At 40.8% G+C, this 25,776-nt stretch overlaps 1 protein-coding gene across 1 annotated transcript in view; it reads right to left on the bottom strand.

Annotated features, from left to right (window-relative positions):
• Nucleotides 1-25,776, bottom strand: part of Sptlc2 (serine palmitoyltransferase long chain base subunit 2) — a 102,317-nt gene that overhangs the window by 20,078 nt on the left and 56,463 nt on the right. The window contains exon 9 of the mRNA XM_070028776.1: nt 23,769-23,895. Coding sequence (XP_069884877.1) covers nt 23,769-23,895 — 127 coding nt within the window. The remainder of the gene's footprint in view (nt 1-23,768; nt 23,896-25,776) is intronic.

Below are 25,776 nucleotides of genomic sequence, written 5' to 3'. Positions count from 1 at the left end.
CTGTCTCTCTCTCTCGCTTGCTCGCTCGCTCTTACACACACACACACACACACACACACACACACACACACACACACACACCTGGGATTGAGGTTAACACTAATCTCTCTATTCATATTCCTGAATATAGCCAACTATAATTTAATAGTTATCCTTTTATTTTAAGAAAGCAACAAACAGAACCAACTGAATCTTACAGCTGTGGGCTCAAGCATTCTTCTCTTATTCTTTGTTGCTTAACACAAACCTGAAAAGACTTGATAGTTTTTGGTGCTGGGTGTTCCAAGAACTTGAAAGACAGAGGAAGTGTTATAAAAACAGCACTTCAGACCTAAAGCCCTTGTCTTGAGGCAGGAAATGAAAACACAAAGGGCTGGCTCTTCTTTTCTTTCCCCTTTTCTCTTTTAAAACAATCTTATGAATGATGCACAGATCAGACAATACTGGCCATAAAAATGTACTTCCTATCTGTTCATCTTTCATTCTCATAATGATGGGGGTATCTTACTAGTAAGTTTTTCTTATGTATACTCTGCCAAGAGGGAGAGGCTGATGGAAGGCTGCGACAAAGAATTAGTAACTTAATACAACAAACTGTCTTGCAGGGGAGTGGTGGGACAGTATAACTGAAATTGTAATCAGCAAAGAAAAAGTTAAAAGGACACCTTTGTAGTACTAAATCAAGAACCAATGATTCATGTCTACTGAAAAAGGGTCAACTTCAGATTGTAAAAGCTTAAACAACTCTGTGTGAGTAACGTGTGTGTGTGCAGCCTCCTGAAACAGTTTCTATTGAAAAAAAATTGCTCTCTAGATGACTGGAATATGAAGATGTGAATGATGTGGTCACTGCTCAGGAAAAACACCCATTGAACTCCCCATAAAAGGGTGAAGCTGAGCAGGGAAGTCACACAGGAAGATAGCTTAGGAAGGCTGAACTTGCGGGTAAACCTTAGGTAAACAAGACATTCTTCACATGTGCAAGCATATCCTCTAATAGTAAGAATTGTTGGGATTCTTGACTCTTATTCAGGAAATCAGATTTCCAAAAATAACTTTTACTTCTTCCAAGGAAGGGGCAGAGGGCTAGGCAAGTGAAGGTTTAAGATTTGATACATCAAGTAACAAAAAACACTCCCATCTTTGAGGTTTTCCAAACCCTACAGAAAACCAGCTGAACTTTGAGCTCTTCTTCTGTTGTTTCTTTCTCTTACGGATAAATACAAGCATGTATAAGTCTCAGTAGAACATATAAGTCTTTTCATTTCATATTATTTATTCCATATAATAAAATGTTTCATCAGATTCAATAATATCACTTAAAGACAAAATGCTCAAACTGGGTATTGTGGTGGTGCATACCTGTAATCTCAGCACTTGGACAGGAGTTTGAGGCCAGCCTGTACTACTTGGTGAGATTCTGTCTCAAGGAAAAAAAAACAGAAGTGGGGTGTGTGTGTGTCACACACTAGGGCTTGAACTCAGGGTCTGGGCACTATCCCTATCCCTTTTTTGTTCTAGGCTAGCACTCTACCACTTCAAGCACAGCTGTATTTCTGGCTTTTTAGAGATTAAATGGAAATAAGAATCTCATGGATTTTTTTGCCCAAGCTGGCTTCAAACCACAATCCTCAGATTTAGCCTCCTGAGTAGCTAGGATTCCAGGCCTGAGTCATTGGCCCCTGGCTAGAAGTGCTCATTTTTGAGAAAGATGACAAGTTTATATTAAGTAGGTTCCCAAATAAGCATTAAATGAAATAATGCAATACAGTTGTGAATAAGCTCCAAGATTTTTTTAGAGAAACATAAAAATACCAAAGAAATTGAATTTCTACTTTAGAAAGCCTCAATAAACTCTTAACTTTTAAGATAAAACTCATGTTGGGGATGAGTCTTGGGGTTTGAAATCAGGGCCTTGTACTTACTAAGCTTGTATCTTACTGTTGAGCCATGCCTCTGGCATAAAGCTAATTAAAAAACAAGGATCTTGTATATAACATTAAGTTATAAAATGTTTCTTTTATTTTAGTATGTGTTTCCTGGATATACAGGAGCCAGAGAGGCAGGATCACAGTGGTTATTCCAAAGGCACAACTTTCCCCAGGAAATCCACTGAGAAATTGTGTGGTGAGGAGCCAGTGGTATTCAACACTCCCTGAGTGTCTGCTATGTGACAGATGCCGAACTGGTCCTGAATATACTGCGGTGAGTACTATCACCAGGTCTCCTGCCAGAACAGGGCCTAATCCCACTGTGGGGGATAAACAACAAAGGGGTGCTTCACTGAAGACCTCAATCAGTCAAGGTGCTTAAGTCCGAAACTGAAAGCACACTGGCAGCTCTAGCTTGAAACAGGGATAGAGGAGCTCAGTGTGGTCAGATCAGCAGGGTCTCTGGGGTCTGAACTGACTATATGGTATAGGAGCCCTCCGAGGATCTAACACAGAAGATTGACATGATCTTAATCAGGATTACACTAAGTGTTAAATTTAGAATAGACTCACAGAAGAAAATGAAGACCCTAGTATGTACTCAAACTGATTGAAATGACAGAGTTCAATAAACTGTATTATACTGCAAACGTTAGAGTAAATATTCTGGCTCCACCACTTAGCAGCTATGTGACATGGGTAGGTGACTTGATCTTTTTCCTTATTGCCTTAGCTTCCTCATTTTTTTTTTCTTTTTGGTTGGGTGTGAGGCTTGAACTCAGGGCCTAGATGTTTTCCCTGAGCTTTTTTGCTCAAGGCTAGCGTGCTAGTGCTTTGAGCCACAGTGCCACTTCCAGTTTTCTGGTGGTTAACTGGAGGTAAGAGTTTCAAAGACTTTCTTGCCTGGGTTGGCTTCAAATTGCAATCCTCAGATCTCAAGTCTTCTGAGTAGCTAGGATAATAGGTGTGAGCCACTGGCAACTGGTGCTTCGGGATTTTTTGTTTGTTTTGTTTTAAATTATGGCTGCCATGCTACCCCTTGAATCATGCAATCAGTCCACCTTTTCTGCTAGTTAATTGTATGTAAGTCTCAAATTTTTCTGCACAGGCTACCTTTGAATCATTATCCTCAGATCTCAGCTTCCTGGGTAGATACAATTTTAAGAGTGAGCCTCTGGTGACTGGCAACCATGCTACTTTTCTGAAGCTAGCTTTAACCAGTTTCCTTATTCTCCAACTGAGACCATCTCCACTACCACACCAACTAAGCATCATCCTCATGAAGCGAATGACCTTTGCAAGTGTGAGTACTGGAGACAAGTAGATGCCCTCCCTCCCTTTCTGAAGATGACTCAATACAACTAACAGGCATGGGTTAAGGCACTGAAAATGCAGGAAGATAATTTTAAAACCTGAAGTCAAATTGAATGTAATATGAAGTAGGAGAATGTAATATAAAGTAGGAGAAAGAGAAAGGGAAGGAGGGACTAATAATTATACTGTTTTTCTGCTTCATTCTTAGCTCCACTGGAGACTTTTGCTAAGTAGGAGAATGTAATATAAAGTAGGAGAAAGAGAAAGGGAAGGAGGGACTAATAATTATACTGTTTTTCTGCTTCATTCTTAGCTCCACTGGAGACTTTTGCTAGTATTTATGATTCTGAAATCAGACTACCAATGTATTGTGGTTTTGGTCAATTCAAATTCTGAGTCCAGTTTCCTCATCTGCAAAATGAGATTGAAGATAGGTAGTTTTAAGAATATGACATAATGCATAATGCATGTACAAGTACTTAACAGAATGCTTATTTCAAAAGTCATTATCTGCTGGGCATCAGTGGCTCACAGCTATAAACCTAGCTACTCAGGAGCTGAGATTTGAGCACTGAGGCTCCAAGCCAACCCAACTGAAGGACTTGCCTCTCCCCTCTTGGCTCAATCTTTTTTTTTTTGGGGGGGAGGGGCAGTCATGGGCTTGAACTCTGGTCCTGGGCGCTGTCCCTGAGCTCTACAGCTCAAGGCAAGCGCTCCACCACTTAAGCCACAGCGCCACTTCCAGTGATCCTCCGATCTCAGGTTTCTGAGTAGCTAGGAATACAAGTGTGAACTACCAGGGCCTGGCCTCCACATTTTTTTTTTTTTTTTTTTTTGGTCGGTCGTGGGGCTTGATCTCTGGGCCTGGGCGCTGTCCCTCAGCTCTTCAGCTCAAGGCAAGCACTCCACCGCTTGAGCCACAGCACCACTTCCGGTTTTCCAAGTGGTTTATTGGAGATAAGAGTCTCATGGACTTTCCTGCCTGGGCTGGCTTTGAACCATGAACCTCAGGTCTCAGCCTCCTGAATAGCTAGAATTATAGGTGTGAGCCACCAGCACCCAGCTTGGCCCAATTTTGTAATGTATCTAAAGATAGAATATGAAGGATTGACTTCTACCTTCTTCCCCCAGGTAAAGCAAGACACCAGGTGCACATGAGGTTTGACCACATGCCTGTCCAGGAGAAGGTTCCAATCTGGGCCTAGGAAGTGGCGCTGTAGCTCAAGTGGTAGAGCGCTCGCCTTGAGTTGAAGAGCTGAGGGACAACGCCCAGGCCCAGAGTTCAAGCCCCACAACTGACAAAAAAAACAAACAAACTATATAGAGCAACCAATCTGGGCCTAGCTAAGGCCATCACCCTTGGTCCCCAGGTGACAGACAAAAGCCCTCCAAACCAGGTGGAGCATTCCACTGTGGGTCTGGCCAAGGACATCACCCTGGGCTCTAAGAGACCATAATCCATTTTTTATTTTCTGCTGCCTTGTTAAGCCCTCTGTAAGTCTACCCCAAAATCCAGTCCCTGGCACCACCTCCAAACCCACAGGAAGGTCTGTACCCCTCACTATTCCTCAATAAACAGTCCTTGTCCATTGACAATTGAGTCCGGCCTATTCCTTTTCCATTTTCCTAACAGATACATCATGAGATGAACTCCAATTAGCCAGCAAAAATCCAGAACTAGAGGAATAGCTCAAGTGATAGGATGCCAGTCAAGAGTGAAAAAGCCAAGTGAGAGAGTGAGGCCCTTAGTTTAAGACCTAGTACTGGCAAAAACCAAAAGTAACTCATTACCATTTTATATGTACATATGTAAGATAACTTAATTTTTTAAAAAACAGATCTCAGGCTGGGAATGTGGCTTGGTGGTAGAGTGCTTGCCTAGCATGCATGAAGCCCTGAGTTCCATTCCTCAGTACCACATACACAGAACAAGCCAGAAGTGGTGCTGTGGCTCAAGCAGTAGAGTGCTAGCCTTGAGCACAGAGAGGCTCAAGGACAGTGCTCAGGCCCTGAGTTCAAGCCCCAGGGTTAGCACAGGAAAAACAAACAAACAAGCAAACAAAATAGCAGGATCTCACTAGTAAACCAGGCTGGTCTTGAGCTCAGGACCCTCCTACTTCAGCCTCACAAATGTGTGCTATCACTACTGGCTTATCAAATTATTTTTATTTTCTATATTTGTTATTTTACTCATGTAACAAGGCTATAAATTATCTTAAGGGGCTGGTAAGGTGGCTCAGTGGTAGAGTGCTTGCCTCCCATGCATTAGGCCCTGGGTTGGATTCCTCAGCACCACATAAACAGAAAAGGCCCAAAGGGGCACTGTGGCTCAAGTGGTAGGGTGCTGGCCTTGAGCTGAAGAGCTCAGGGACAGCACCTACGCCCAGAGTTCAAGCCCTACGACAGACCAAAAAATAAAATAAATAAATAATCTTAAGACCCTATTCTAGCCAACCACTGGTAGCTCATACCTATAATCCTAGCTACTTAGGAAGTTGAGATCTGAGGCTCAGAATCTGAAGCAAGTCCAGGCAGGAAAATCTGTGAGACTTTTATCTCTAATTAACCATTCAAAAAAGGCAGAAGTGGAGGGAGGTGTGTCTCAAGTGATAGAGGACTTTGCTGTGAACAAAAAAGCTCAGGGATAATGCCTAAGCCCTGAGTTCAAGCCCTAGAACCTGTACCAAAAAACAACAACAAAAAAGGACACTAACTGTTCTACCTTCAGATTGGGGGAGAAACCCCAGGAACATATGGGTGTATATTCTTTGTTTTCTACAGCAGTGGTAAAACTAGAGGAAAAGAGAAAAGACAAGACAAGTTTTTTTTTTTCTGTTTTTTAACTCTAAGGTCCATTCATTCATACACCAAAAGGAGAAAAAAACCACTCTAAGTAACCACGTCCTGCAATGCCTGTAAGGGCTTACCTTCACTTCAATTCCTGTTGAGGATAGAGTTCTATGTACTTGGGCAGCATGCTCCTGACATATGTGCATACCCCATTCAGGAGGAATGTGGTTTGTGTGGGAATGTGTCCTAACTACTTCCTTTCACACTGATCATTATAAGCTATATCCTCAACCAATTCCTTGAAGAAACCTCTAAATGTTATAAAATGTATATTTGAACACACAGCCTAATTCATTATTTATTTCTGTATGACAGTTCTCCTCTTGCACAAAGCTGTTCCAGAACAAAAAATGTAAGATGGTAAAAGAAGTCAGAGCACCAATTCCCAACATCAGGCTGGAGAAAGCGTAAAGCCCCAAAGCTTAAGTGTCTCAGGATAACTAACTCAGAACAAAAGCATAAGAGGAAAAACAGATCTACCTCGCACTGGTAGCTAGCTCTTGAAAAATTCTAGTAAAATTAACAAGGAATAATACTTCATTTTGTGTTTTAAAGAAAAATACTCCAGAGATAATTAACACTGTGTTGCATCAGCCTTATATGGTGTGTTATTAGATCAACTATGTACATAAAATACAGGAACAACACTGAACACTTCCTTTACCATAATGACAAAGTTTAAGACACAGTATATACAAATCACTTGGTCAGACAGTATTAGCTTCCCCAAGTATGAGGAATTCATAAGCTGATTACACTCTTGCAATGTGATTTCCTTTGTTTTGTTATTCTTAAGCACACCTAAACACTGGGAGTTTTAGGAGGGAAGGTGTCTTGATAGAACTCATCTGTTCACTGCTCTTGCCAAAATTAAGGGGTAAGGGGCTGGGAAGGTGGCTCAGTGGTAGAGCGCTTGCCTTGCATGCCTGAGGCCCTGGGTTCGATTCCTCAGCACCACATAAGCAAAAAGAAAAAAGCCGGAAGTGGCGCTGTGGCTCAAGTGGTAGAGCGCTAGCCTTGAGCTGAAGAGCTGAGGGACAGTGCCCAGGCCCAGAGTTCAGGCCCCACAACCAGACCCCCCCCCAAAAAAAAAAATTAAGGGGTAAATTCTAACAACTCTACAATGAAACGTTCATGTAGTTGCTAAAAAAAAAAAAAAAAAAAAGTAACTTCATTTACTTCCCTCCTATGATTGACTACCAGTCAGTCTTATAATCAAGTGATGTTATTCAACTGCTACTATGTAAAAGCAATAAAATATAAAATACCATTCATATAAAATACCATTTGTATAAATACTTGAAAAAGAGGAAATTTGTATGTCTTCATCAATTAACATCGATTATTCATGGGACATAAGATCACAGGTCGCTCTTTGTTTTTTTGTGATTCATACCTGTAATAATATCTGGGTTTCTGAAAATGAGCATGTATTGCTCTAATGAACAGGTAGAATAAAATAATGTGTTGATATTTAAAAATCTTGTACTTGAAAGCCAGCCAGGTGGTACACATTTGTAATCCCAGCTTCTTGGAAGACTTAAAGCTAGCCTGGATAACAAGGCCCTGATATCATGATCCTGTCTCACAAACAAAATGAACAAATAAAATCCTTCATTTCTAAAAAAGTCAATTAAGAATATGAGGTTCTGAGTTCAAGCTCCAGTACTGGCATTCTATATTTGGGATCCTAAACAAAAAAAACAAAAAAAAAATTTTTTTTTTGGGGGGGAGTCAGTTGTGGGTCCTGAACACTGGGCCTGGGCGCTGTCCCTCAGTTCTTCAGCTCAAGGCTAGCACTCTACCGCTGGAGCCACAGTGCCACTTACGGCTTTCTTTTTCTGCTTATGTGGTGCTGAGGAATCGAACCCAGGGCCTCATGCATGCAAGGCAAGCATTCTACCACTGAGCCACCTTCCCAGCCCCCTAAACAGATTTTTTAGGGAGGAAAAACAAAAAAGGAAAAGAAAAGAGCCAGGTGTTCTCCAACACAGACTCATACCTATAATCCTAGCTATTCAGATCCTCAGATCTCAGTTCAAAGCCTGCCTAGTCTGGAATATCTGTGAGATTCTTATCTCTAAAAGCTGGAAGTGGAGCTGTATATCAAGTTGTAGAGCCCTAGCCTTGAGCACAAAAGAGCAGGGACAGTGCACAGGCCCAGCGTTCAAGCTTCCAGATTAGCAATAAAAAAAGAAAGAAAAAAAAAAGCTAGTCGTCAATGGCTCTTGCCTATAATTCTAGCTACTCATGAGACTGAGGTCTGAAGACTGCAGTTCAAAGCCAGCTAAGGCAAGAAAGTCCATGAGACTTTTATCTTCAGGTGCTCACCAAAAAGCCAAAAGTAAAACTATGGCTCAAGTGGTAGAGCATTAGCCTTGAGCAAAAAAGTTTAGGGACAGAGCTCAGTTCAAGCCCTAAGACCAGCACAGAAAAAAACAAACCCACAAACTTTTAAATACTTAATGTTCGGGGGGAGGCTGGGAAGGGATGTGAAGGGTAAACAAAGGAGGAGGCTGCAATGCTTGGTAAGAAATGTACGCATTATCCTGCCCACGTAATTGTAACTCCTCTGTACAGTATGTTCACAAATAAAATAAAATTAAATTAAAAAAAAATAATAATAAAAAATACTTAATGTTCTAAAGTGTGTGTGTGGTTTTCTTTAAATTTTTGAAGTGGAACTGAGGCTCAAATGGTATAGAGCCAGCCTTGAGCAAAAAAGCTAAGTGAAAGCCAAGGCCCCCTGAGTTCAAGCTCCGGTATAGGCACCCCCCCCAAGGGGGTTTAGTTTTATTCAGAATCAAGGCAGTACTCTGGCAATCTGAGGAGAAGGGGAGGAAGCTGGGATAAGAGGATGGGCAGAGAGGAGGATAGGAAGAAAAACCAGGAGAACTTAGTCAAACCTGGGGATACTAACTCCTCGACATTCCAGTGTTTTACCATCAATGTTCCTGCAAATCTTCAGGGATTTCACTAACCCCTAAGACCAATTTAGATTTTTCATGTGGAAGATATAGTTAGAACATTTCCCTGAAATACTTTCTTTTCTGTTTCTTTTGCCTGTCCTTGGAGCTTGAACTCGGCATGGATGCTGTCCCTGAGCCTCTTTGTGTTCAAGGTTAGTGCTCTACCTCTTGAGCAACAGCACCACTTTCAGCCTTTTTGAGTAGTTTATTAGAGATAAGAGTCTTATGGGGACTTTTCTGCCCAGGCTGGCTTTGAACCACAATCCTCAGATCTCAGCCTCCTGAGAGCAGCTAGGATTACAGGATGAGCCACTGGCACCGAGCTCCCCGAAATATTTCCATGTGCAAGGAATAGATTGAGTAAACAAAGTTTACACGATTTAATGTAGAAGAGATTGACCCCTGAGATGTGTATCTTTATGCAGCAATAAGACTCAAAGTAAAACTATAGAGAATGCTAACATCAAAACTAAGGCCAGGTGCTGACTTCAGGGGCAGCTCCCAGGCCCTGAGTTCAAGCCCCACAATCGACAAACAAAAATAACAACAAAAAACTATGTCAGAACATAAAAATACATCTCCACATTGTACAAATAAACATATACTCTATATCTATAAGGGTTTTATTTCATTAATCTTTTACTGTTGTCGCTTCATTAGAATTACTTTAATAGTGATTAACAAAAAAATAACACACCCCACTACTATACACACAATATACACACAATACTATACACTGGTTGTTTCTTTGCAGAGCATCTCCAATTCTATTTTTTTTTTCCCAGTGCTGGGGATTGAATTCAGGGCTCTGTGTATGTATATGTTATACAAATGTTCTACCACTGAACTATATCCTCAGCTCCTACAATACTGATTAAAACAGATGTTCAACCAAGGTCCATAAAGACTGTATAGGAAAAGGTCTCAAAAACTTAGAAACTTCTCTAAGGTATAGCCTTCCATTACTTTTTACAAGTTATTCCAGTTCCAATGTAATTCCAATGTAATGAGAGTTCCTTTTTGAGGAAAGACCATAGTTTTCATCTCTAACTGCTTTTAAAGCCAGGTGTATCAATCACTCTCCTTTCCGTTTTTCTCTACAAATGGTGACAAGCCCCATGGAAAGAGTACTAAACCACACAAACTGATGTCATTCATTTAAATGGTTTTTACTAATAAAGAACCCTGCTCAACAAGCCATGATGGTTCACATCTGTAATTCTAGCATTTGGGAGGCTGTACATTCCTCCAATAGGGTGGCTAAGTAACTTAAAACTGAATGATGGAACTGGCAATGTAGAGAGCCAGTGAATAAGCTATGCAAGAGCAAGAGGCTCTGAGTTCAAGCCTTAGTACCACCTGAATAAATAAATAGCTGTAAAAAGGAACTAACCCCACCCCCTGGGAAAAAAACCTGATTAGTAATGGTAAAAATCCCCTAGTGGAAATAATCTTCTCTATAAGTGGTGGTACACATTTGATGCTTGTTAAAGTCGATTAACTTTTGCTTATCTCATGAATCTCATTATTAGGTATTGTGGGGTGATTTCCATACCAACAAACATATAATAATAAACAGGTTACACCTGAGGGAACTTCACATATTTTCCACATTTAAATAACATCTTAGATGTGAGCTAAGCTGGATAGAACAAAGATAATTTTGTTGTTGTTGTTAGTCGTGGGGCTTGAACTCATGGCCCGAGTGTTGTCCCTGAACTCTTTAGGTCAAGGCTAGTGCTCTATCACTTGGAGCCTCAGCCCTACTTCCAATTTTCTGGTGGTTAATTGGAGATTAAGACTTTCCTCTCCGGGCTGACTTCGAACTGCAGTTCTCAGAATTCTCAGCCTCCTGAGTAGCTAGGATTACAGGCTTGAGCCACCAGCACCCAACAAGGAATTATTTTAAATTTTTTTTAAATTTTTTTATTAAATATATATTTTTGGGCTGGGAAGGTGGCTCAGTGGTAGAGTGCTAGCCTTGCATGCATGAGGCCCTGAGTTCGATTCCTCAGCACCACATAAGCAGAAAAAGCCAGAAGTGGTGCTGTGGCTCAAGTGGTAGAGTGCTAGCCTTGAGCTGAAGAGCTGAGGGCCCAGAGTTCAGGCCCCACGACCGACAAAGATAAATAAAAACAAACTATATATATAAAGATACTGTACAAAGGAGCTACAGTTATATGAGCATTTCCTATCGAGTATTGTTACACCCTCCTTTGTTTTCTCCTACCATAAGGCATGAATTTTTAAGTTATCAAATTTTCTTTTGTTTGGTGGTCCTGGAGTTTGAACTCAGGGCCTTACACTTGCTAAGCAGGCACTCTTATGGCTGAACCATACCTTCATTTTTATATGCGAAACAATTCTACACAGCTGTTTTCTTTTTTTCTCTCTCTCTCTCTTCCCCTCTCCCTCCCTCCCTCCCTCCCTTTCCTTCTCCCCCTCCTTTTACTTTTTTTTTTTGTGCTGAGCCTGGGACTTGAACTCAAGGTCCAAGTGCTGTCCCTGAGCTCTTTGGTTAAAGCTAGTGCTCTACCACTTTGAGCCTCAGCCCTACTTCTGGCTTTTTGCTGGTTAATTGGAGATAAGAGTCTCATGGATTTTCTTACTTGCACTGCCTCTGAACTGCAATCATCAGACGTCAGGTTCCTGAATAGCTAGGAATACAGGCACACATCCTTCGTAACTATCCATGGTCACTTCCTTCCCACAGCCTTCCAATGGGAAAACAGGCAACAGATGACCCTTAAAGTCCTCACAACCAGTTCTCTATCAGCAAATTATGTCCTTGTCAAGTATCCGCACAGGATGGACTGTGAGGAGCAGCATCTACCGCAAAGAAGAGGGAAACCATATGCCAGTCAGCACTGAAATCACTTGGCCTTCATTCTTTGTTTTTAACTTCTCCATGAAAAGAAGAATCAATGTATCTTCAAAAGGCTCCTTTACAAGCCAAGGTTATTTTAGTACCCCCAGTGAAGAGTCTCCCAAAGGGGATATTTATAAAGAGCTTTCTGGAAGCAAAGTCTATGCAATATATAACATTGAAGCGAAAGAGCGTTGGGAACAAGGTCACTCATTACTTAGAGACTTAGCCCCTATTTTCCTAGCACTGAAATGTTCAACTTGAGCCACTCTGGGTCTAATAGACTTCCAAGTAAATAGGTCTGTCTCTTGGTGCCCTCCCTGGGGAAGAGTTCTAAAGCAGCCCCTCGGTTTTTGATCTCATGAGAATGAGAGCAGATTCTGCTAACCCCAAGCATCACACAGTAAATTCCTCCCACAAGCAGGGTTTAACACCCCCTCTGTAGTAGTGCCTTAATCCTTTAATTCATTTCAATGCCAGAAACTAGGATTTCCTGAGCACTGCCACAGGATGTGCAACAAGCAGCAGGGGCCAAGGCTTAACGTTGTTGATTCAATATAATCAAAAGTTTAAAAGAATGGTTGCTAATGCACAGCCAGAAACAGAGGGCCCTAGACAAAAGGAAGAAAAGAGGCCAAGTGCCTTTGAAAAAGTAAGGAGCTGAATCTTAAAGGGTGCCAACTCTCATTCAGGACAGAAAGTCTTGGCTAGAACCCAGGGCCTTGGCATGCTAGACAAGTGCTGCATCACTGAATTACATTCCAAGTCCAGGACAGACAGTTGTAATTTCACCATAGCCTATTTTACTTCCTCAGGTGGGCTGAGATATATTACAAGCTACTTTTAGACAGAATTAAAGGAGGAATGTACTGTGCATGCTAGAATCAAGCATTCACCTACACATACTTAACAAACTGTACTCTGAACAAGACTATTTTCTACTAAAGAATTCAGGATTTTGAATTAACAGAGTATTAAAAAAAAATATGAGTAGTCTGGCTACGCAGGAGGCTGAGCTCTGAGCATCAAGGAAGGAAGCCAGTTTGGGCATAAAAGTCTGAGAGATTCGTACCTCCAATTAATCACCAAAAACCTGGAAGTGAAGTTGTGGCTCAAGTGGTAGATACTAGTCCTTGAGCACAAAGCTCAGGGATAGATCCCAGGCCCTGAGTTTAAGCTCCAGGACAAGTACCAAAATAAAGAGAAGCTTGCGGCTGGGAAGTTGGCTCAGTGAAAACGCCCTTGCCTTGCATACATGAGGCCGTGGGGTCAATTCCTCAAGTGGTAGAGCATTAGCCTTGAGTTGAAGAGCTGAGAGACAGTGCCCAGACCCAGCGTTCAGGCACCGTGACAGACAAAAAGAGTAGCTAAAGAAATACAAAGGAAAAGTAAGAGACAAAAAAATTTCAAGTGGCTCACGAACCCTGGCCAGAGGTCTCTAGTCCTTAGTCTCTCTTAGAAGTTGGCTTCTAACTTTTCTACAACTGCACTTCCATAGCTGGCTTCTAACTTTTCTACAACTGCACTTCCATAGTTGGCTTCTAACTTTTCTACAACTGCCACTTCCATAGTTGGCTTCTAACTTTTCTAAAAATGCCACTGACTCATCCAGTCAGGATCCTCTACGTAAAAGAAATCATCAGAGCCCCAAGCATTTAGAGTTCTAAAAATAATGAAAACTGTCAACTTAGCTTTCCACCAAACTCTTACACCATGGACCAAACATTTCCTTCATTTTTTGTTTGCAATTTCTTTCCTTGTCTTTAAGTTTAACCGTTAGTTTTGACTGAATGTGTTCTTAAAATTCATGGTCTTAGTTTTCCTAGATCTGTTGGTTGGTCTGGGTAGAGCAATCCTGTTTTAACAAGTTTCACAGCAGTAGTGCTCAATCAGGGCTTACCTTTGAAGCATTTGGGGTGCTCTGAAGGTAACACCATGTGGGATAATTCACCTCCAGATATTCAATGGGTATTTCTTGAATGAGTCACGGTTATGAAAAATGCCTCTGATGCAGGTGGTCCATGGACTGAGTTTGCACTGGATCTTGAAGAACCCACCTTCCTAAGAGCCTTCTGAAGCTCTGAAGAAGTCTGAGACTTTTCCAGTTTGCTTAAGAATCTGAGGCCTTGGATTTCCCTTGGTCCACTTTGCACAAGAATCTTGCTAAATCAGCTTAGAGAAAATCGCTTGCATTTGAGAGTCCACTTACCTTGCTTATAAGTAGTAACCATGTGGGTTGCAATAAACAGCTATGAATTTGAAGAATATTTGTCAATCAGTTCTCTGAGACAAAGTCTCCCCGGATACAAATGGCAGAGACTACACCAAAGATCAGATGCGATGAGAAGGACAGAAGTAAAGTATGCTTCGGCTCCATAGAAATAAAATAAATTATGGGAGGAGTGGGGAATCTTTTAAAATGTCTCATTATGAAATAAAATTAGGGAAATTCATCTACTTCAGTTCTTTAAATAATTTTGTTATTATAAAAGTGATGTTACTTAAGTCAAGCAAAGAGCACATTTCTTTTTTCTTTCTTTTTTTTTTTTTTTTTTTTTTTGGGGGGGGGAGGAGGTCCAGTCGTGGGGCCTGAACTCTGGGCCTGGGCGCTGTCCCTCAGCTCTTCAGCTCAAGGCTAGCGTTCTACCACTTGAGCAACAGCACCACTTCTGGCTTTTTTCTTTCTGCTTATGTGGTGCTAAGGAATCGAACTCAGGGCCTCAGGTATGCAAGGCAAGCGCTCTACCACTGAGCCACCTTCCCAGCCCCAAGAGCACATTTCTTTTTAAATAAAACAAAGAAGAATCTGACTCATTAATTTAATTAAATTTCCTTTCCTTGTATCATGTTATCTTCAAAATGAAGAGTACCTAGTTCAAAGCTCCTTTCCTGACCCAGGGGAATGCACTCAAACTCCTAATTTATGTTCTAAGAACAATGTTCTGCTTAATGGTCAGGTCTACTTTTTAATGGTCAGGTCTACTTTTGTTCAAAGGTTAGCTCCCCAGCCTGTTGGCTATGGGCATCTAAATAGCCAGCTTCAAACTAACTGAAACAAGACACAAAAAGGAGTTTCTTATTGCAAGAAACTTTTATTAGCATTTGGGTTTAGAAGAAAGAGATGAGAGTGGAAGAACAGACAGAGCCTGGTATTAAAGTTCTGGTATTCAGAATAGGTTTCTGAACAGAGGGAGGTGAAAAGGGTTACTGATCCATGGAAAGGAAACAGGTAGGTAAATGCCTCAAAGGGCTGCTGAAGAACGTAAAAAATAATCATATATTTATGTATATGTATATACACACACATATATATATATATATATATATATATATATATGACAGCACCTAACAGCCATTTTTGCTTCTGTATGAATTGCTTTGTGTGTTTTTGTATGATTTTAACTGTGACTGGTTTTAGTTACTCAGTAGTGAAATGTCAGCCTGGGAGCCTAGAGTTGCTTAGTAAAAGACTTCAAAGGGTTTACAGCCCTGACCAAGGGGGCAAAGTCCTCAGAATTATCCCCACAGCTGCAACGCCCCTCCCGGAGGCCGAGGCAGTGAGGCCCTAGGGAAGAAATATAATTTTTAAGAAACCTAAGCAACTCCATTTTTGTTTAACACTCCATCTCAGTTCTGCGACTTGACTCGTGATCCACTTTAGCCTCAATGCTAGGAATTTATGACAGAAAGCCATGCACAATTCTAGGAGCCATCGATGTCGTTTGCTTAAGGCAGGTGTTAGCACCCAAGTGGTGTTGCCCCCCAGCCACCTAGGACTAAGAGTTTCTAACCAACCCGTTCTTCAGAGCCCGGGGCAAGACATGCCATGCATTCTGTTGGTCCGGGTGTGACTCGTAACCTTTTTCGGTCAAGCTACGGACCAAAGACATTTTTCTGTAAAGGTCAACCAATCATTATTTGCCCAGTTTAGCTTGCTTTAAATGTAAATGTTAACCAATCATGTAATTTCTTATGTAAAAGTTCCTTAAAGTTGTTAGTTCAATATTATAAAAACTGCGCTGATTCTATGCTCAGGGCCTCTTAGCGTCACCGGTTACCATGTGCGCGGAGGACCAAGCTCGAGCTTGCAATAAACGGGCTCTTTGTTGTTTACATTGATCATGGTCTCTGGTGGTCTTCTGGGGGTCCCCGAATTTCGGTGTAACACTGCCATTTGTCAAGCTAATTTCTCACAGAAAAATGCAGCCGTCAAAAGTTACAACATTAGAAATAGGTTATAAAGTAAGTCTGCTTAGTCAAATGTTTAATATCATGATGCAACTTCAAAAGCAGAAGTGGATGGAGTTAGGAAAGTGACATTCTATTTGGAGACCAGAGATTAAGAACACCTATAAAGTGGTTTTACTACCTTCTGATCTCAAAAGGTTTAGCCATTGGTTACGAGGCCCTTTGTGCTATACAATGAAGCAGTTAATTTATAAAATAAACTTTTTTGATTGTTGGTAATGTACAAGAGTGATAATGTCCACAGGAAAATTTCACGTATATAGAATGTATGATGAAGAATTTTAAGATCTGAGTTTGCTTCAGATAATTAGGTGGCTTTTAAATGTGTGTGTGTGGGGGGGGGTTGTTTTAGGGAGAATGAAGGAGAAATTAAGAGAAAATTAACAAAGGAGAAATTTTTCTGTCACTGTAGTTGCCTGATTAAGTTTGACAATTGCTGGAATCATTCTGTAACAGCCACGCTGTGGACAGTTAGTAGCAGGAGAGGAGGGAGTGATGTGATATCGGTGCTGGATGTGCTGCTCAACTGCACTGAGGATGAGTGACACAGTTCACCAGAAATTTTCTAATGGTGAGATAAATGAATTACTTTAAAGCAGAATAATGAAGAAAAAAGCAGAGGCTAAACATTCCTGCGCTCAGAAAACAGGGTGATTAGAGGAAAGGTTAAAAAGCCAGAGAAGCCGGGAATTCTAGAGATCCTTCTTCCAAGAGTGGGAGAAGCTTCTTGAAAAACAGTGTCTCTTAAATTAGTTGCTGACAAGTCCCAGAGGTTCTCCAGGTGATCACTTAACACCTCATTAGCAAGTCTATTACTGGAATTAATTCAAATAGGCCAAATCTAATTGTAATTAAACCTAAGTGGGCCAAAGTTTTCCTTTTTTCTTCTACATCAGTAACTGAATACATCCATTTACTTTGGAAATTAAACACAAAAGTCCAATTTTCTACATAGAAACTAATTTATTTGGCCACCATAAACTTATCTAATTTATTTTATTTCATAAATTGGCCATTTCTGGTTTAACAGCCAACTACACAATTGAAGAATACTTTTAAGAACCTACCATTTTCTACTATTTCTGGATCAAATATAAATTCATTTAGCAGTTGGGAATTAGAGAGGGAATGTGGGAAGGGCTGCTTGGAAAACAGGTGGAAATATCGCTCACCTTCCCTTGCTTAAGCTCTTCTGGGAGCTCAGCATAGAAAGACATTTATTAATAATCAGTCATATACTATTTGTGTGTGTGCTCAAACCCTCATTATAAGCAAGATTTATTTCTATGTAAGTGCTTAATGTACTCTGCAGCCTAACAAAAAGTTTTAATCATAAAATATACTCACAAAATGAAGTACAGTTTTAACAGTACAGAATACTATTAAATAAAAGCAGTTATTTCCCCCTCTGTCCCTAGTCACTTCCATTGCGTTCTCTGGAACTTGGCTAGATTCTGTATCTGGCCTTCTGGCAGTTGGTACCACAATGCTACTTCTTGTTCCTCCAATCCCAGATGGTGTCTAGAGGAGGCTTCATACTTCTAGTACATTCCATGTTTTCTCTATGAATCATCACCAGTTTTTGTGATATATTTATTTTTTATTTATTTATTTATTTTTAGTGGCTAGTTACCTTTGTAAATTTAAAAACCAAATATTGCCAGGCGCTGGTGGCTCACGTCTATAATCCTAGCTACTCAGGAGGCTGAGATCTGAGGATGACGGTTCAAAGCCAGTTCGGGCAGGAAAGTCCGTGAGACTCTTACCTCCAATAAACCACTAGAAAACTGGAAGTGGCACTGTGGCTCAAGAGGTAGAGTGCTTGCCTTGAGCTGAAGAACTGAGGGATAGCACCCAAGCCCTGAGTTCAGGCCCCACGACCAACAACAACAAAAACCCCAACAAACAAACAAACAAAAAAACCCTCAAATGTCAAAGTTTGTTTCTAAACTTAAGATGTCCACCAACCTCACTGCCAGGTATGAAGACCCTTCAGAATCCCACACACATGAAGAGACATGCACAAAGATCAATGCTGCAGTGTTCATAACTTCTAGAAATAAATAACAACTCAAATATTTTTGTGGTAGTGATAAAACTATGTGGAATAGTATACAATGGGAGAAGCTAGTGAATGAGAACATCCCATTCAACAGAGTAAATCAGATGATATGAAGCGAAACAGGCAAGCTGAAGTAACATTTATATGTCGTTTATAAAACTTTAAAAATAAGGGGCTGGGAAGGTGGCTCAGTGGTAGAGCGCTTGCCTTGCATGCTTGAAGCCCTGGGTTCAATTCCTCAGCACCACATGAGCAGAAAAAAAAAAAGCCAGAAGTGGCATTGTGGCTCCAGTGGTAGAGCGCTAGCCTTGAGCTTAAGAGCTGAGGGACAGTGCCCAGGCCCAGAGCTCAGGCCCCACGACGGGACCCATAAAAAAAAATAATAAAACTTTAAAAATTAAACAATATAGGCAACCTTCATTATTGGAATCTGGTTTGTTCTTAAAAGTATGACAGAGAATAAATTTTCAGGTACCAATATGACATTAAAAATAGGAAAATTAGCTGAGCACCAGTGGTTTACACCTGTCATCCATTTATACAGGAGGCTGGGATCTGAGGATTGTGGTTAAGCCAGCCCAGGTAGCAAAATCTGTAAGACTCTTATCTCCAGTTAACCACTAAAAAGCCTGAAGTGGAGCTGTGGCGCAAGCAGTAGAATACCAGCCTTGAACCAAAAAGCTCAGGAATAATGCCCAGGTCCTGAGTTCAAGCTCCAGGAACCAAAAGGAAAAAAAAAAAAAAAAGAAAGAAAAAGAAAAACCATAAGGTATTCCTGGCTCATCCAACAACTCTACCCTTCTAAATATCTTATGTAACAATCCACCAAGAGCATCTAACATACTACCTACCTATGCTAATTAAGCCCTAAAGTCTTGAGAACATTAGTGCATTAGTGATGGCATGGAATGGAATCTGTTGCATTTCTCATGTGTGCATTCAGCAGTCTCACCAAGTTCCAACATTATGTTGCCTTCAGATGTGGAGACTGTGTAAGCGCACTTACACTAACCAACTTGTTGACAGATGTTCTTATATATCATTACAGAATGACAACTGAGATACAGCACAGCACAGTTAAACAGACACATGACTCTTGTACACTCCAGTTTCTTCCCCAGACTCAAGCACACTTGACATTTGGTGGTGTGACAAAGGCAGTGGATTGTGATTCCGATAGTTAAATCTCATAAACATTTTTGCAAGTTAATATGGTAAGTACTGTGTGCCTCCAACATTGATGAATACTTACATTATGCATTTCTTATGGGAAGACCCATAAGAAAACTATAAAAATACAGAAGGAAACAACTTCAGAACAGTTATTATCACTAAGGAGTGAATGAATGAGAGAAATAAGATCAGGGAAAGGGTTTCATATATCCTTTTCTTTTTAACTAATAAGATACACAGGGAAAGTATTACCATCAGTAAAGTACAGGTACAGAGTACATAACGCCTCTACTTGTTCATGAAATATAAAGGAACAATAAAGTTATTAACCTAACTGGAACAGATACCAGCCTTCCAAAATTAAATAGCCAAGAACCTAAGAATTTGAATTTAACACTACACAGGGCAAGTTAACTAGCATTTGTCTGTGTTTCTCATATAAACCTAAGACCATTACTCAACTTCCTCCTATGAGAACTACCACCCTCCACTCAGCATCTGCCATCAGCTGAAGAACACATCCCTGCTGGGGGCTAGCGGCTCATCCTGTAATCTTAACTACTCAGGAGGCTGAAATCTGAGGATCATGGTTTGAAGCCAGTCCAGCCAGGAAAGTCTGTGAGATCTGAGTCTCACAGACTGGCTTTGAATTGTGATACTCAGATCTCAGCCTCCTTAGTAGCTAGGATTACAGGTGTGAGCCACCAGTGGCTGGCTGTGAGACTCTTATCCAATAAACTACTCAGATACAACTCATAAACTACTCAGATACAACTCATAAACTACTCAGATACAACTCATAAACAAGGTTCCCAGCACTCTTCCCCCCCACCCCCCCTCAGTCATGGGGCTTGAGCTCTGTCTGGGCGCTGTCCCTAAGTTCTTCAGCTCAAGGTGAACGCTCTACCACTTTTCTTATTGGAAATAAGAGTCTCATGGACTTTTCATACCTGGACTGGCTTTGAATCGCAATCCTCAGATCTCAGCCTCCTGAGTAGCTAGGATTACAGGCGTGAGCCACCAGCGCCCGGCCCTCCTGCTTATATTCTTACTAGTTCTTAACACTTCCCAGCACACAATTTAGTTCAACCTCCCACCCCGATCCCAAATTCCATACAGTAGGAATTTGGATGTATTTTATCCTTTGACAAATACAACTGCCCAGAACAAACCTAGCACACAGAATACACTCAAATATTTGATGAATAATTAGTACTATAATTAAGCTATTGCTTACCGTTCCCTGCATCCCCAATACTACCCAAGAACACACTTTTTCAGATAGTCTGACTGGGTGCCTATTTCCTGGGATTCTGATTCATAGTCTAGCAATAGCAAGATGCTTGATGTTTTTGGAATTAATGAAATTTACTGTCCTGAAAACTACACATGGGAGTTCCTCACAAGGCATGACTTATTATAATCACAATTAAGGCTGTTGCAAGGACAGTGAAAGATGTCATAACAATGTCACAAAAATAAGCATTACCTTAAAAATGGAAGTCTAAAAGAAATCAGGCCAAATTTAATTAAGATTAGCTAGCTGACTTCTAAAGCAGAAACAGTATTTCTCTCTACCCTTGGTTTTACTTTAAAAAATTACCCTCCATTTTGACAGAAAAACTATGCCACTAGATTACTTTAACTAACTAAAAGCTACAGAGAACCATTTTTAAAATGCATTAAGAAGGCTGGCAGAACAGTTTAAAAATGGCTACAATTCTTTGACATGTCTCCCATTGGGGAGGCGGAATCTTAATTCTCCATCCCCCTCCATATTTGTGACTAGTTCATTAACAACAGATCTGAAAAGGTTGCGGAGTATCAGCCAGGTTCTACTGGAAAGCCTGTTCTCTAAAGTGCCCTTCCTGGGTATTTAGCCCCATGTCAATGGAAAGGACACACAAAGGTGTACTTATTAACAGCTGTGGCTGAACCTGGCATCCAAGTCACTTCAGCATGGTGACATGTGAAGGAAGAAGCTGCCAGTTGACCCAGCCCCCAACCATCCAAGTCTTCCCAGCACTTAGATTCTTCCAAGCTAGCCTCAGACACAGTGGAGCAGAGAAGCCTTCCCTGCTGAGCTCTGACCGAATTCCTGACCCACAGAATCTGTGAGCATAATAAGATGGTTGTTGTGTCGCGCCACTAAGCTTTGGTGGTGGCTAGACAGGCAAAAACCTGGAAAACCAGTACGAACACTAGCCTTTATCTTATCATATTTTACCTTCTCAGATAGCATCAGTGATTACAGATAAGGCATTTATCCAGAGGTAATGTAACAAGGCCAATCTATGCTCTAAAATCTTGGGCAAAGAACTTATCCAACATTAACTTACATAGGTTTTTCTTTTCTCAGTCACTTAAATCTGTGCACAAAACCAGTAAGATAAATGTACCTCTGAAGTAACAGTAAATGGCAATGCATTTGCTGTCTGTGTCTGTCCGTGTGTCTGTGTGTCTCTGAGTATGTGTGTACACATAAATACTTATCACAGATGGAAGCACATTTTCAATGACACCTTATCAGAGAGGAGATGAATTTGTGGCTATTGTAAACAGAGAATTACTCATAAGGCTCCAGTGCTATGTTTCAACATTAATGAAATGTTTTCTTCCTGAGGAAATCAAATCATGAAACTGAAAATGACCATATTTTGTTATTTGCAAAAAATCCCTCCTAAGATATACAATGAATTCTGACTTAAAGAGTCTTAATCAAAATCAGACATACTACTGTTGTATTATTATTTTTCAATGCAATCAAATCAATACTATTAGAAAACTAGAATGGAGAGCTCAAGGCTCATGGGCTTAGTCATTTATAAGAGCCACAATGACTTTAGAAATATTAAAAGAATAATATGTATGGGGGTGGGGGGAAGGTGGAGGGAGGGAAGAAGGAGTGAAAGAAGGAAGAAAGGAAAAAAGGAAGAGAAAAGAAGGGAGAGACAAAGAAAAGAGAAAAAGGAAGAAAAAAGAAAGGAAGAGAAAGAAAGAAAAAGAGGAGAAGGGAGGGAGGAAGGGAGGAAAGGAGAGAAAGAAAGATACACAGGCAGGCAACAAGTAAAAATATAATGATTCTATTGACTGGTAAGAAAACTAACTGTTAAGTTAAAAAAGCAACAAAAACTTAATTGCTGGCTTTTTCTTATAACTGAGCTACAGTCAGCACTGCCCTCTGCTGATGTAAAAGTCAAATATCAGAAAGTGAACATCACACTGTGCATTTTAGTATATTTAAGCTGTCTAGTTCACATACAAATCCTCCCAAAGACAATGGTTGGTGGAGCTTTGTTTTTGTTTTTTGTTTTGTTTGTTTTTTGTCAATTGTGGGGCTTGAATTCAGGGCCCCAGGCCACTGTCCCCGAGCTGTTTTTGCTCAACGAAAGTGCTCTAACACTTTGAGCCACAATACCACACTTCTAGTTTTCTGGTTATTAGAGAGATGAGTCTCATAGACTTTCCTGCCTGGACTGACTTTGAACTGTGATCCTCAGATCTCAGCTTCCTGAGCAGCTAAGATTCAGGCTTGAGCCACTGGTGCCTGTTTGGTTATCTGTTTGAGACGAATCTTGCTCCATAGTCCAGGATGACCTCAAACTATGTAGCTCACTGGGGTCTCCAATGCAGTCTTGCTATCTCAGTGTCTTGAGTGCTGAGATTATAGACACATACCACACCATGCCTGGTAGCCTGGTAATGCCTCTTTTAAAAGTTAAGGCTGGACTCTGGTGGTTCATCCCTATAATCCTAGCTACTCAGGAGGCTGAGATTTGAGGATCAAAGTTCAAGGCCAGTCTGGGCAGGAAAGTCCATGAGACTCTTATCTCCATTTAACCACCAGAAAAAGAGAAGTGGTGCTATGGCTCAAAGTGGTAGAGCACTAGCCTTGTACAAAAAGAGCTCAGGAATAGTGTCCAAGCCCTCAGTTCAAGCTCCACAACTGATCCAAAAAAAAAAAAAATTAAGTCAGGCATATTTATTCATGAAAACAGCAGTTCTTAAATACACTATTAATAAAATACCATTAGTTAAATACATCTTCACATAAAATTATGCAATTCAAGAAAGACTGTGAAGGAGGGAGAGATGTGGGTCTCACCATCTGTAAATAAGAACATTCCATGGGAAGAGAGCTTGTACAGTTCTCAGAGTGTGGGTACCTAACACAAAAAGCTGTCCATGGAAACCAGGGCTGCATATACCTGAAGCCCTGCCTCTTAGGAAGCCTAACTCTTTATTTTAGCGGATGGTTGCAGGGGATGGATCCCAACAACCTTAAACAGAAAGAGCACATTTGGCTGGTAAGTATTCACTAAACTCAGGAAATATTTCATGGGAAAAAGACTCACCAAGACTGGTGCCATCCTGCCCCATAATGCACTTCATAGAGGTGATGATCTGCTCCACCACAGGTGGTGACATGGATGTGGCATACACGGCACTGTGAGAATGCGTTCGCAGATAGTCTATCAGCTCCTGGGGAGTCACAGCGGCAGACAATTAGAGGTGATTCTTGAATTCACTAACAATGTCAATGCCTTCCTTGCAGGTGCTAGTGAACACTCCTTTTAATGGCCTGGACATTAACCAATACTTTAGTAAATTCCTGTCAACAACTGGGTCAAAAACCTGGCAAAGTCTTTAGGCTCTGTTGTGCTCTTTAAACTAAAATCAAAGTATTTCTCTAAACTTGGAATGGTGAGTTAAAGTGTTGGATTGTCTTTGTAGGTAGAATGATTCTTCGCAGTATATAGAAATGTATCTGTGTCTCACCCTCTGTTGCCAAGCCTATCCTCAGACCCCTGAATAACACTGCATTAGGTTGCATGTTACTCAGTGGTACATCAGGTGCTTGCCATGCGCGAGTCTCTGGGTTCCATCCCTAGTAACAACAAAAGTGGTTCTCCAACATCAAACTTAAAGGCATCCGAATATTCTCCAATACATGGAGATTCAGAAAAAAAAAAAAAAAAGTTGGCAGAAAACCAGTTAGAATTTCAAAACAATTGAGGGCATATCCCTATTCTCTGTTCTCTTTTTGGCATTACTGGGATTTTTAAAATTCAGGACCTCACACTTGGAAGGCTGGTAGTCTATCACTTTGAGCTACATCTCCAGCTCTGTTTTGTACTAGTTATCATTTTTTTCTTTTATGACATTCCTGGGGTTCCTCAGAGCTTCCTTCTCTTACTTGGTTTGCTAGCTAAGGGTTGCTGGTCTATCACTTGAGCCAGTCCAGTCTGGCACTGTGCTGGTTACTTGGAGATGAAATTTCATCATGAAACCATGATTCTCCAGGTCTCAGCCTCCCAAGTAACAAAAATTACTGGTGTAAGTCACCAGTGCCCACCTTTACTGGTTATTTTTGAGATAAGATCTCACTTCCTATTTGGGTATACTTCAATCTGCCTCCTTTAGGCTTCACACAGTTGCTGGGACTATATACATGTGCCACTTTGTCCAGCTTCTCTTTGTGGAGATGGGAATCTTTCTGTCCAGGCTGGCCAGGAACAGTGATCCTCCCAATCCCAGCCTGACAGGAATGTACTGCTGCGCACAGCTTTGGGTTGAGAAAGAATCTTGAATACTTTTCTTCCCCGGCTTGCCTTAAACTACGCCTGTTTTCAGTCTCCCAACTAGCTAAAATTGTAGGCGTGCACCCCACTGGCACACAGCTTTTCTCATACCTTTTAACTTCATTTACATCATGAAATAAAATGTGCATCTAAGAAGCTTGTGTACCACCAGGCATGGTAGCACTTGCCTATATTCCCAGCACTTGGGAGGCTGAAGCAGGAAGAACTTGAGCTTGAAGACAGCCTGAGCCAGCCTGAGCTACATAATGAGAGCCTGTCTCAAAAGTCAAAATGAAGCTTATGTACCAAAACCAAATAAAGAGACACAACATATAATCTATCTGGTACTTCTAAAACACCAAAAATTGTACCCCAAAACTCAAAGTAAAAATAGTATTAGACTTAAAATCATCTCCCAGAATATAACTTTTTCTATTCATTCATTTACAACAGCCAATCTTATCAAGATGCAAGTAACTTTTCAAAGTGAACCTCATCTTATTAACAAAAAAGGTATAAATTAAGAATAAATATATCAAGCCCAATTAAAATGAAATTTCCCCAGAAGACAACCAAATATTAGGAGATTGTTCTTTTAAGACTCCCAGTGTTGGGCTGGGAATGTGGCTTAGTGGCAGAGTGCTTTCCAAGCATGCATGAAGCCCTGGGTTCAATTCCTTAGTACCTCATAAACACAAAAAGCCAGAAATGGTGCTGTGGCTCAAGTGGTAGAGTGCTAGCCTTGAGCAAAAGAAACTCACTGCCCAGGCAATGAGTTCAA

The sequence above is a fragment of the Dipodomys merriami genome, unplaced genomic scaffold (genome assembly GCF_024711535.1).
Source record: "Dipodomys merriami isolate MVZ:Mamm:240054 unplaced genomic scaffold, mDipMer1.0.p SCAF_1, whole genome shotgun sequence".
Taxonomy (NCBI): domain Eukaryota; kingdom Metazoa; phylum Chordata; class Mammalia; order Rodentia; family Heteromyidae; genus Dipodomys; species Dipodomys merriami.
Note: the sequence above shows the minus strand (reverse complement) of the source record. Positions and strands in the feature narration are given on the sequence as shown.